Here is a 13408-nt window from a genome sequence, read left to right on the forward strand (position 1 = left end):
GTTTCCGTTTTCCCTAAACACTCTAATTTCCTTGGCCTGTGCTGCACTATAAAATATCATTACAATGGACACTGTGTGCTTTTGTTTGTACTGTATCTCGGCTACAAGAGATTGATATATAGATCGTCTGTTTTCCACAGCGGCTTATGCTTGAGAAACACCCCTTGGCATTATAGGTCAAACTTGCCTAATGCACCTCATACTTTATTCCCCCAGGGTCCTGAGAGAGGAGCGAATAGCGAGGGAGGCAGAGGAGAGCAGTCTCAGGGAGGAGGAGGCCCGTGTCATGGCCGAAGAACAGCGAAAGAGGGACGAGCTCCAACACCTGCAGGAGGAGGAGGAGGCGCTAGAGAGAGTCAAGGCCGAGCAGGAGGAGAATGAACGGCAACAGAAACAGGTAAACGGACGTTCACATTTCCAGGAGCTCCCTGAACTATCTTGACACAAGCTTGAATAATGGTCCTACATTTTTACACTCTCTGAGTTGCATTAACGTTTATAAGATTAATGCAGTACACGTATCAGTAGAACATCCTTTTTGTGTGTGTGGACAGTAGAGCGAGAGACACAGGAAACAGGGCTGAGAGTCGCGGTGTGACACGCAGCAAATTCACCACCGGGACACACTGTTAGCCTACAGTATGTGTGGTGTGTGCCTTAACCATTTGGCCATCTTGACCCCGGTTAACTGGCCTCGGTTAACTGGGTTTAAGCTGGACAGAGTTCATAAACATGACAACCTTTCAGATCTGTGTCATTCCTTAAATGTCACACAACTCAAAACATTTGGCAGACGTCATATTAGATGTTGCACTGTGAGGTTTTTTGGGAAGATTAAATTACCGGTACATTCATATAAGCGGCTAATTCATTAGATGTGTCCAGGAGCGCAGATGATGGTGGAATTGAAGGCACTTTTGCTTGAGGAGACATCATAGATTTCAGGCACTTCCTTGACAGCTGTTACTGCTTGTCAAGCGGGATCAAGACACCTTTGGTCACACAATACATCTTCCCCAGGCGGGGGATGGTCACACCACTGGATGGTCTGGTGGTAAAGAGGCCGGCCAGTAACCCAAAGGTCTTCGGTACGTTCCCTAGCACCAACAGGAGGGTGTATTCCTGTTGTGAGCTGGTGACTGAAGGTCGGCTGGTATTCTGCAGTGTCCATAATCTCTGCAAGGCCAAGTGCCCTTGAACAAGACACTGGGCACCTGTGCTAGCCTCTGACCTCTCTGATGATATATATGGGGGAGTGTGTGTGTATTCCAGTTGCCTTGACATTGACAATACTGTTAATATGTGCCCTATTATCTTTAGCAGTAGCACACAGCCTGCCTCAACAGTCCTCTCCAAAACACCATACAATCTACTGTCCTCATCAATGTGATTGTTTGTTGTCTGGGACAGTAGATATACCGTAATTCCAAACAGTTGAGCTAATGGTCAACATTGAATGGATTGCTTTAATTTTAGTAGGCGTCGATAAAACCAAATTATGAGCAATATTGAGTTGACTCGCAGCTGTTGACTGGATGTGCAGTGGAAGGGAATTACACTGAAGTACACAATCCCACTGAACCTAAAAAAAGGTAGTTTGTTTATCCTGCAAACCTATCTCTGTAATGGTTTCTCATTATTCACAAACCACCCTTTGCCACCCCCTTGTGGACTGTTCAGGAATTGCCATTTGTGGTTGAACGTTGTTCAATTACACCATGTCAAGTTTTGCATTGCATTTTTAAATGCCCCACGTGAGACCCATAAATGTTGAAAATGGATACCTTCACCTTGGCTCGAAGGTACAGGAAAATAACTTCTGTGGGCAAACGATAACTGCAGAGGACAACCACACCCTTGACATGTTTATTTTGGTTTAGTCGCCCACCCCTCCCCACCCTTTTCTTTTTTTGCGAGACATAAAAAAAAGTTAAATTACTGCCTGTGTGTGTGTGTGTGTGTGTGTGTGTGTGTGGCAGAAAGAGGAGGCTGAGGCTAAAGCCCGGGAGGAAGCAGAGAAGCAACGTCTTGAGAGAGAGAAACACTTTCAGAAGGAGGAGCAGGAAAGACTGGAGAGGAAGAAGGTAGGACTCTTCATCTGTCCCTCATCCACTGTTCTTCCAGCTCCATTCATCCTTAACATAACATTAGTCGAGCGCCCATTCTCACTTAATTCTCAGGTGTTTATATACCAGTATACGTATGTCTCTCACATATACAAAAGAGAGTGGGCGGACCCACTCCCCTCTTTGTATATTTTCATTCTGTTTAGACGGTTTATTAAACATGGTGAAGTGAAACGTGCCCACAGGAAGAAGGCACAGCAAATTGGTTCCTTGGCCACCTACATTGTACGGTTTCATGGGAGTCTGGTGGAAAAAGTTCTTAACTCAACTATGGACAATCACTTAATCATTTCTTAGATGATTATTGAAGTTTTAGGAAACTGCTTCCTGAATTAATTGAACTGCCTCCAACTCAGCGTCTAATGATCCAGAGACACACACATCTCTGAGTAACGAATGCATTCAATGTAATCAATCTAGCAGTGAGTCTCTCGCTTTCACTCACGTCAATCATAATAATCAGAAACATTCACTTTATTAGCTGCCTTTCAACTTGCCACTGTTATGAAAGCAAGTTGCAGCCAAGATGAATGATGTTTTTGGCTTAGCCTGTCCCAAATACGCCGTCTGTGTGTTATGATTAAATAGGGTTTACAGCCTGTGTGTGTGGGAGGGGGGGGGAGGGTCAGACTATATATAAACTATAATGATGGGGCCCTAGCTGAGGGTGTGTGTGTGTGTGTGTGTGTGTGTGCGCGCCTGTGTGCAAGCTATTATGTGACTGGTGACTTGCTATCTGCAGTAAGCGTACCCCACACAGTAAAACCATTCCTAGATTGAAGCCTTTCTTTCTCATCCCTCATCTTCTCTCCGTGTGTGAAAGGCTCTTATCTAGGCTTGCCAGGCCTGGCTCCGCCGGCCAAAGCCTGGCTCTGCGCTGGAATTAGCCTGCTAGAACAGTGTGTACTCTACCCCAAAGCTTAGGCCTGGTGCACCACTTCTCTCTGTGTACCTGCATTGGTTCCATTTATTCCATTGGTTGAAGAACTTTACCAAGTAGTAATCTAATTACACAAAAATATGTGCTGAACAATGCATAAATAGATCTGCATAAAAAAATCTGAGGGCCTGCTGGCCTGTGGACAGACCAATTTGATATAAAACTTCTCAGTCGCAATATACGATGGAAAATGTTCAGCCAAGCTAAATACCAAAGTGAGTTCTTCATTTTACTGGCTCTCATAAACACTTCACATTTATGATGGACAGCTGCTATTGACGCAAGTTTCTCTATCTTGTGCTAGCTTTGTGTCCGTAGAATGAGGTTGCCTTGAATGTTGCTAAACTGTGCATCCAAAAAGTCATTCTGAGAATTGTCTTTAAAAGAAAGCAACCACGTTCGCCAAAATAATGCAGTGCATGCACTTCTTTCAGTTTTGACAATGTGAGCTACAAAGTCAAGCTATAGTTAACCTTTTGACCATCCTAAATCCATTGTTCCAGCAGCAAGCACAAGTGCTGCTTAACAATTACTGACAGTGCTCTCTGCCTTCCTCTGCATCCACTTGAAGCTTTAAAGCTGGTCTCAAACTACTACTAGAGAACATATACAACTCTCCATTTGTTCAGGGATGACAAGAATTGATGAACAATATGCCTTGAGGCCTCCATTTATAACAGTCTAGTGAAACCAGCACAGAAGGTGTAAGCATCTCTATGTGTGAGCTTGTCTTGACTTGTCTTTAACAATATCTCTAATAGCAATCATTGTGTAGTCTGTATTAATGTGTGTGTTGTTAATATGTACTGTATGTATGATCCAATTTCAACATTTTGTATTTCCAGGATGTGTGTTCCCAGCTCCCTTCCACATTCTGGTCTCTGTTGCCTACTTGAGACTAGTTGATGAGGGCTAGGTTTTACTGATAGATGGCATGTTTAAAGTGTGAAAACCAGGCATTTTGGTTCTCTGACTTTTCCCTATGTTCCCCAGCGCCTTGATGAGATCATGAAGAGGACACGCAAAACAGAAGGAGACAAGGTACATTTACTGTTCTGTTTTTACCGAAACATTAGACTGTGACTATGTTATGTTAAGAATAAACTCTTATTTATCTTTACAGAAAGAGACCAAATCCTCCACACCCACCCAGGTCAATGGCAAAGAGGCAGAGAGCAGCAAAGGTAAGCAGAGAATCAGTCTGGATTGCATCTGTCATCGCCTGATGTGAAATTGCTGCTCCTTCAGTCCAGTTCATCTCAGTGGATCCTTTTTGGTAATTAGAGGCTTAACCACTTTAAACCTGGCATCCCTATTTTGTGCATGTCATTATCAAGAAAGAACGTGGCATCACACTGTTGTAGTAATGGCACCATTATGGCAGCGAACCTCACAAGCTCACACCATCTCGTACCGACAGGTTTTTCAGAAAAAAGTTGCAAAAATAGCTGATCTACATGCTCTACCATCTTGTAGAAATAGTTAAGTATTGATCCCTTGCTATTGTAATATTTGGGCAGGACCCTAAAATAATTGCTGTTCTTTGTTACTAGTTAGTGTGGTTGCCTGTAGGCAAGCAGACTATTGTTATTGCACTTAAAATTGTTAAAACGTTTAAGTCGTGCAATAACTCTCTATTCTCCTCTCCGATTGGCCAGCGATTCAGAACCTTTCCCAAGGCTTTTGTGCACTTTGCCAAAGTTTGCCCTCATCTGATTGGTCACTATGCCGTGACATACCCAAATCAGTGAAACTCTTGTCACACTTTTGCCTATAATAGTGTGTTTTCCTATAAATATAACCACACTCGCAATTCCACAGGATTGCGTCTTTAGTGACCTTAAACTTATCAGATTGCATTTCACACAGGCCGTTTCAATTAGCTGTTTTTATTTCTTTAGTTTATTTGTTTAGCATTAGTTAAATGTGCTTTCCACAAAACATTAAGGCTAAGTGCAAGAGAAATTATTTATAAAATGACATTTGAATACAAAAAAATAAATAAAACAAAAAGTATATATATATAGTAAAATGTTAAGAGAATAGAATGAAAAATAAATCAGATTGAAATCCCCCCCATGTGGTCCCTGTCACTGCTGACCCAACTAGACGGTCTTGGGTGGGGAGGGTGTAGAAAGCCATCGTCTGCCATTTCTTTTCACTTGACAGCAAGAGTTTAACCGAGAGGAACACAATGTCCCTCTCAGTTGTGCCCTCTGCTGAACAGTGGCTAATGCAGCAACAGAGATCACCCTCCACACCGTGAATACGGCAAGGATTCTTAACCCAGACTCCACAGTGGCGGGCAGAAACTTTACCCCTGTGCCAGCCGAACACTTAAACAATAAAATTAAAACATTGCCTATAACGACATCCCCAAAATAGGGATACCAGGAATGATGTGGTTGAAAAACAAACAAAACAACGTGTTTGGTGTGCTTTTGTTGTTTGAGCCAGCCATCTGAGTCGGATTCACATCAGAATGTTTTCAATAAAGCTCGCTATTGGATTATATCTCTGCCTCATATCACTTACAGCTGTAGTTTGAGGGGTTCCACTCAAAACAATAGGAGCATTGTTTTGTTATTCAAGCCCTGAGACTGCAGAGGAAGACTCTGCTTGTGCCAAATCACAGCGGGAGAGCCTCCGCTGCACGAGCCATTGTGAAATAGAAATGTGCATGACTCCAGATACAGAAATGAGACTGCCTGCCCAATATCACTCACTTCCCACATATTATCCATTTCTAGACCCCCACGCTCATCACCTCCAAGCATGGAATAAATATAGTCCACTCCGAAAGAAGGAGATATCATATAAACTTTCCTTCTGAGCTTCCACCTCATGTTGAGACGAAGCAGAACCACATGGATCTGTGTGGGCAGAGAGATATGTGGGTGTTTGTGGCGTTCTCCCCAAGCATGGTGGAAGCCATTAGCCCCGCCACTGATGTGGTCGCAGAGACCAGAGGCAATTGGCAGGCGTGCCTCCTTTCCAATCAGAGGAAGAGGAGAGCAGCCTCATCCACAGCCACGTCCCCAGCCCTTGTTGGGTTGAGGTGGGGCAGGGGGGGGGAGTTTTAACCACAGGGGAAGTATGCCCCATATAGGATAACTGAGTTCAGCATCCCCTCCTCTGCATATTGCACTTCATCCTGACTCAGCTCGGGGGTGGACATTGTTTTAAATCCCACGCTGCTTGGCGGTGGTGTGTGTGTGAGTCATCCTTTGTGGTTGATGGTGCAGCAATGAGAGGAACGGGTAGACGGAAGAGTGCTTATTCCTGTTTTCATTAGCTTAATGTAGTTTATAATCAGCATTTTGCATAATTAAAAGAAAAACAAATAGTGAACATCAGAGTTACAAACAAGCAACATATAGAATGGATTGACAGCAAGTTGGATGGCATGCTCTAAATCAGTGTTTTTTTCCCACCGTTTTCACATCGTTTTTCATTGACCACAAAGCAAGGGTTCTGTCAGTCAAACACAAATCCCTCATGACACACAGGTTGAAAAGCAATGAGCATTGCTCAAAATGACATCAGTGGATATTGTGGTAGGGAACAGTAGAGTTTCATACAGTACCTGATTAACATCTGTTTCACCTTGTTCTTCAAGCATCTGCTGACTATCAGCCACAGACGGAGGTCAGCGTGCCCGACAACAAGATGGAAAATGGACAGAGTGGTGAGAGAGAAAGGTACTATAAAGCCTTTTCCGTTTGAGTTTGTACGCTATGAATGTGCTGATGCAAGACCACCATGAACAGTAAAAATCCTGTATGCTATAAAAAAAGAACGGGTTGGGACTTACTTGGGAGTCACCTTCTAATCAAGGAGAACTGCGTGCTTTCAAACCTCATAGTCAAACACGGGAGCCAGAAGGCTCAGGCCAGTTATAAACAATTGTTACTTAACCACTAGACTTTGTTTGTTGCAAGGTGTTTACCCAGATGGTTAAGCTTCTGAGGGTGGATTTAGAAAAGAGTATATTAAATGGGATCTTAGCGGTATGACTCACTGTATCACGATGACTAATTTTCATCCTACTGTACCCTGCCTGTACCTCCCCTCCACAGACCCTCTTCTGTACCTCTGGTCAATGGCATCCAGCCTGCCAGACATGAGAACGGCCTTTCCACCAAGGGAGATGGCGGTCACTTCGAAGAGATCATCCAGCTAACTAATCACGGCAACAGCACCAACGGAGGGCGGGACAAGTCAGAGAGTGATATGCCCGCCGAGCCAATTCTCGCTTTTGAAAATGAGGAGCCTTTCATGAAAAAAGCAGGTCCGATGAAGCCTCAGCACGTTGCAGGTACATATACTGTAGGAGTAAAGGGCCTTTCAAACGTGAAGCTGTTTGAAAGGCCCTTAAACCCACTTTACTGAAAAATAGGAGAGATGCGAGCATCAAATACATTATTTTTTGAGGAGACCTAGCCCCTCCTATATACAGCTTTTGTCCCCACTCAATATTTGCCATTGACAATGAAAGGAGGAATTAGGTCAAATGTCCGCCAAATATGACATACATTTCTGGCAACACAAACATTAAATGCCATTGACAATGAAGGGAAAATGTATGTCATGTAGACGAGCAAATCGGCTAACCAATCACATAAATTCAGTGTTCATGAGATGATGTATAATGATAAGAGCGCCCCTCACTTCACACAGGTGTGATTTTCATATTTCCTTCCACAGAATACAACCGATAAATATAATTTCTCCACATGAGGCATCCATGGACATACAATTTACAACTAAAGCACTCGGCCAGAGGGTGCCCAAAAGGTAGATCGTGATCTACCCTTAGATCACAAAGGCTGTGCAGGTAGACCACATGACATGCCCCTAAAAATATATATAATTTAAATATTAAAAAAGCTATTTTTGGCATCTGCCACTTGAATTAAGGTGACTTGATTGATTGACATAAAAAAGGGCCTGTCAGCTCAACCCACAATGCAATACTTTGTTCTCAAGAGTGTTGCGCACAATGTCACAATTGGAAATCCTTCCAATTCCATTTTCCCCCCTCTCTGTCCCATTCCAAGTGCGTTTCTTCTCTTATGTTACGCCAGTGCTGCTATTCCAAAGGCCCCTCTGGTACATTTATAAACAATTTTCAGCAGTGGGATAATAATTATTTTTGTAGGTAGATCTTGTTGAGCTTGAGTAATTTTGAAAGTAGCTTTCCCGAGTCTCAAGAGATCTGCCAACATAACGTCTGTTGCATGTCAAGTCCTAGTGAGTTGGACATCTGTGTTCATACATACAGTCCCATCCTATAAAGTCTGGGAAACTTCCATATTTCAGTGCATGTGTGAAAACGGCTTGACAAACTAAGTTACTGCTGTGTGCCATCTGATTCCCACCTCAACTCCGGCTACACTATAATATGGCTTGTGACTGTAGTGTATACTATTGCAGTGGTTCCCAAACAGTGTATCATGAGACAAGTCTAGGTGTACCGTGGGATTTGGAGACACACATTGTTGTCATTTATTATGTATATTTTGAATAATTTTACTATTACTGTAGTACTTTGTTTCCCATCATAAATTATACATCTTTGAACCACTTTTCAACCTGCCTGGTTCCCCTACTTTGGGCATGTCATTATTGAGGGAAGATTTGGATTAAAATTCTTACTTTATGTCTTATTATTATTATCAGTACTTTGTTTCCCATCATAAATTATTCAATACAGCCACTGCTGTATTGAACCAATTGGTCTTCCAGCACAAGAAAACCAGTTGTTTATTGACTCTCCTTTTCAAAGCAAAGCCGTGATTAATTTACAACGAGAATAATGAGCCCATCTGGTTTAGCATTTGACTTTTCGTATTAGCAGCACGGTTTGCGTACAGTCACTATCTAAAAATTGCATCGCGAGGCGCCATTGGTTAATAATGCAGTTGGGTTAGAAATCCTGCCAAGCTCTACTGTGGTGTGTAATTCCCGTCTTGGGTGCTGGTTATCACTTGTGTACGCAAGTACCCACCCTGGGGAGAGAGACATGCGAGGCTGGGGATTGAAGTGAGAGAACTGATCCGTCACTCCCAGAGGGACTATTGAGCAAAGAGAGCAGGAAACATGGCAGAAAAAAACGTGCCAGGAAGTAATGGAGAGGAGTGAAGGGGTAGTCGGTATCTTTTGACACCGATGACAGCTTTTACTCAGCGGCCCACTGACGTGGGCCCCGCGCCCAGTGTCAAAATTCCTCGAATGGTGGAAGGTGGTGAGGAGGAGGCCCAGGTGTTGGTCTGCCAGTGGATAGAAACAGGACTCCATCACAGTTATGCAGCCCACGCTCCTCCCCCGCACTTCCCTTGCCACCCTTGCATGACACCAGCAGTGCTATCCGTCTCTTATTGCCATGGTTCAGCCCTCACCTGCCATCCTTCAGACAGGTCACTGGTCATAAATAATATCTAAAGCAAACTGGGGATGGCCCTGCATGCCGTGTCAAAACCTCTGCTGTCACGAAAAGGAAAAATGCTATAAACTTTCACTCCTGTCCACCTTGCCTCAGTCACTCCAAACATGAACATTCCAGTGGATCATATGCCATCTTAGTACTATGTCTGGAAACTTCCCACTCTTGGCAGTGTGGCACATGATCATGTTGTTAATCTTGAAACCGACTTGAATGGTCTGATTTCCTGACGATATGGAGAGAAGGTGAAGCATACCGTCAGGGCTAATATGAACGTTGATACGTATAATGACTGAACTCCCCCTGCCCTCTCCCTGTAGACTGGCCATTGGCCAACATGTGTTGCTGTCAGTCAAAATCGCAAGTTGCATCAATCACCCGCCGATTCACCATGTTGGATTATTTCTCATTGTAGTTTAGCAATCCTGGTAGGAATCCTCGTAGAGATTTTTTCCTACGGGTGTCTGTCGTCTGATAAGGCAGCCTTTTGTAGTCCTTACACAAACAAGTGAAGGTTTATGGGTTCCTATCCGTGGCAACGTGCCAAAGACCTTTGGAGCTCAGCATTGTCACTGGGTCAGAGGTTTACGAGGCTATGACATTACTCGGGTCAACGAGGGTGGCCTCCAATATGATTCTATTCAATGGCCAGACGGCATTTCGTCTGTATTTTTGTTTTACGTGGTGGCTGATGTTGAGTGTCGACAAGAAATGCCTGATCCCCTAACCCCTACCGTGCTACGTGTGTTCTTCCTTAGAGGTCCTGTGAGACGTTCCAGGACATTCCAGAGAGGACGATGAGCATCATCCCCCCCCCCCCCATCTCCACGACCATCCCAGGTACAGCCAATGCTCGCATTGGGGGAGACCAACACCCACAGCCCCTGTGTGACCTGTGCCAAACTATCACTGACTGCTTTCTAGAACTTTCACCACCCCCCAAAAGGGGCGGAAAAAAATAGCTGCAAAAGAAGAAGTAACTGCAATCAGCAACAATAGGCAAGCAAAACATGAAACGGGACGGAAGACATTGACACCTGCCATGTGCACGGCATACCAGTGATAACATACTGTGCGTGAAGATTATCATGGCGGCAGTTCCATGCACCTTAAGAGGCCCTCTACCATCCAGTGTACAACCACAGTACAGCTGAATGGAGGGCACGAATACTCTATTGGACAGTTACTGTAACTGTTGCTGAGAAAAAAAGAATTGAGTGAGTTCTTTAACTCGAGGAGAAAACGACTGGGTACAGTGTTCTATGTGAATAATGTAAATGAAACTTGTGTGTTTGACAAAGGAGGGAGGGGGTCTGTGGAATAGAGCTGATATGAAAGGGAGTAGACATTGAGGCAACGGGGTGCGCACGCTTTTCCGACACACCGAAGATCCGAAGCGGGGGGACATGCGATGCGATGCGAAAAAGCGATGGTCCGACATGCGCTGCTCCCGTGCTTGCGGTTAGGGTTAGGTTAGGATTGAGGTTTCGGATCAATAGTATGTCGGAACTAAAGCCTGCACCCGAGGCAACTCTGCTCTGAGAAGGCTTTTTTAAGTCCAGTTGATACATATCTGTTGCAACCTGGTCTGTGTAAAGCTACCTGTTCTTTTGTTTTTTTGTACCATTTAAAATCTCATTGATGAAATTGAAGTTCCAGTGGATTGCTACTGTGTGTGTTCGCTTCATGTGTTGAAACTCTCATCCCTTCTTCAATCGTGATTGATTGTGGATGTCATGATAAATGAGGGGGGAAAAACTGCAGGAGAATCCCATAACCGGGATTAGTAAAACCACAATCAAGTGGCAGATAATGGTCTCTGTTTATATTGCGCCTTTTTCCAAAGCGCTTTACAATATGCATTGACCTGTTCACACACCGACGGTGGAGGCAGCCATACCAGGCACCAACCTTCTCATTGGGAGCAGTTAGGGGTTCAGTGTCTCGCCCCAGGGACCCTTGGAGATGACGCAAGGAGGAGTGGTAAATAGAACTGAGAATCTTCTGATCCCCAGACACCTGCTCTTATCTCCTGAGCCACTGCCCAGCAAACGGATCCAGTCATGTGTTAATGTTGGAAATAGAATGTAAACTAGAGGGGTTCATTTCTCCCCCACTACGTTATGCAGTTGTTTTTTTCCTATACCTGTGCAAGCATGATTCAGTTTGCCGTCACTTGCATCGAAATTCCACAGACTCATCATGTATTTGAAAATGCTGGCGCGTGTATATGCTATAAATATTTTGATGTGTGTTTAAAGGTCAACGGGAATATCTTGAGTCTGATTAAAGACAACGCTGTCCAATGAATCTGTGGTCTCATCTGTTTGTCTTCAATAGATTTGAGGGTGGTGGTCTGCTGGAATAGAGGGAGAGTCACAGGTGTTTTGTTGAACTCACTGATTCTCAGTCTCCGGTCATCCATCAAACAGAGATATTGAACTTGGAGCGTGACTTTGACAAAGTAGGACAGTTGGGAAATGCTCTGTACTTGGGATTGAACATTGACTCTGACGTGTTTACCCATGAGGCTTTCGTCTATGCCATCGGCTGCTGCATGAGAGACGGAGGGCAACCTAACCACCAGAAAACCCATTTAGCAATGGTTCCAGAGGGGCCCAACATTCTGAAGATGGCAAATGACCTGCCTCAGCTGAGGCTCAGCTGTCCTTTCCTGTTTCTGGCTCCTTTTCCAAAAACCCAGCAGGGGCTCCACACTGAACTATCTAAACTGTCGCCACATTCTGGTGGCCAGGCCAATTGGTGGGAGGGGGAGGGGGAAGGGGGGTGGGGTTCTGGCACTTGCATGGAGCAGTTCGCTGTCAGTTCTTCAAGCCAGCTGCAGTCCATTACAAGCAATTTATGTCCGCCTTCTCCCTAAAGCAATAACATGCTTTAGTGATAGTGTGTAACTCATTTGATTAAGTTGTCATGCAGTGTGATTTATATGATTTATGACGGAACCTACTGGACACTTATGGAACCATATGAATGAAAATACCTGTAAATCCTCATTTATTACTTTGCTGTATGATGGTGTCCCACACTAAAACATAACAGACCAGCAAGCTCACAACGTGTCGCAGATGCGTTGTACGACAGGGCATAAATGAGACTTAATGCACCTGTGACATTTTCCTCCTTATACGCTGCATTGTATTTGATTACTGTGACATTTTGTTACCTCAAACCTTGCACAACCAACCTTTTGTAGACTGATAGAACGTTACCATTTATAGTGTCAAATGGAAAGATTTGCCTCTTATTAATGTGCTCATAAGACAATGATAAACCTGATCTCACTGGTTTAACATGTGGGCGTCTCAGCTGCCCTTATTAGAATGGCCCCTATAAAATGTTTTTGGAGCTGTACTCATCCACTCCAGCAGGGGTCACTACTGTAGCATTGAGGTGTATCAAGTTTCCTTGGACCATATCCCCACCACTCAAGTCCTACATCCATTCCATCCTCAAGCCTGACAAAGAGATTTCTCAGATGGAAGTCCCAAGTGCCCTCATAAAATCTGACTGCATTTTTGCAGTTCTTTATTTCCTTTTTTTAAATTCATGTTCTTTCCTCGCATGTGCTTGACCCAGTTGATCTGCTAGAAAAGGCCTCCTTGTGTGTAATTCCCAGATGGGACTTGTAGGGTTTAGTGTGCACTATTTTTAGGAAGGTGTTGGCGTGGCAGTGAGCAGCAGGCAGGCTGGCTATATGGCCAATTCACTGAATTAATTCACAAAGAATGAAATGAAAGAGTGAAATGAAGAATGGGGGGCCGGAAGGTCTGTAAATGATGGGTCTCTAATGACAATAATGGTGCTGTCAGTCATTCGGAGTTAGAGGCTGTCAATCAGACAGCTCTGAAATTGTTGGCATGGTAGCGCCCCGCGTTC

At 44.1% G+C, this 13408-nt stretch overlaps 1 protein-coding gene across 7 annotated transcripts in view; it reads left to right on the forward strand.

Moving 5' to 3' along the window:
• map7d1a (MAP7 domain containing 1a) overlaps positions 1-11821 on the forward strand; it is a 53696-nt gene extending 41875 nt beyond the window's left edge. For 6 of the 7 annotated variants that reach the window (XM_080768551.1, XM_080768549.1, XM_080768554.1 and 3 more), the window contains 7 exons: positions 217-397; positions 1980-2084; positions 4060-4107; positions 4190-4250; positions 6686-6767; positions 7146-7384; positions 10270-11821. In XM_080768551.1, coding sequence (XP_080624677.1) covers positions 217-397; positions 1980-2084; positions 4060-4107; positions 4190-4250; positions 6686-6767; positions 7146-7384; positions 10270-10280 — 727 coding nt within the window. In that variant the 3' untranslated portion in view covers positions 10281-11821. The remainder of the gene's footprint in view (positions 1-216; positions 398-1979; positions 2085-4059; positions 4108-4189; positions 4251-6685; positions 6768-7145; positions 7385-10269) is intronic. The other variant, XR_013964381.1, reaches the window with a different exon arrangement.
• The last annotated feature ends 1587 nt before the right edge of the window (positions 11822-13408 follow it).

This window comes from Protomyctophum bolini, assembly GCF_963924005.1.
Source record: "Protomyctophum bolini genome assembly, chromosome: 7".
Taxonomy (NCBI): domain Eukaryota; kingdom Metazoa; phylum Chordata; class Actinopteri; order Myctophiformes; family Myctophidae; genus Protomyctophum; species Protomyctophum bolini.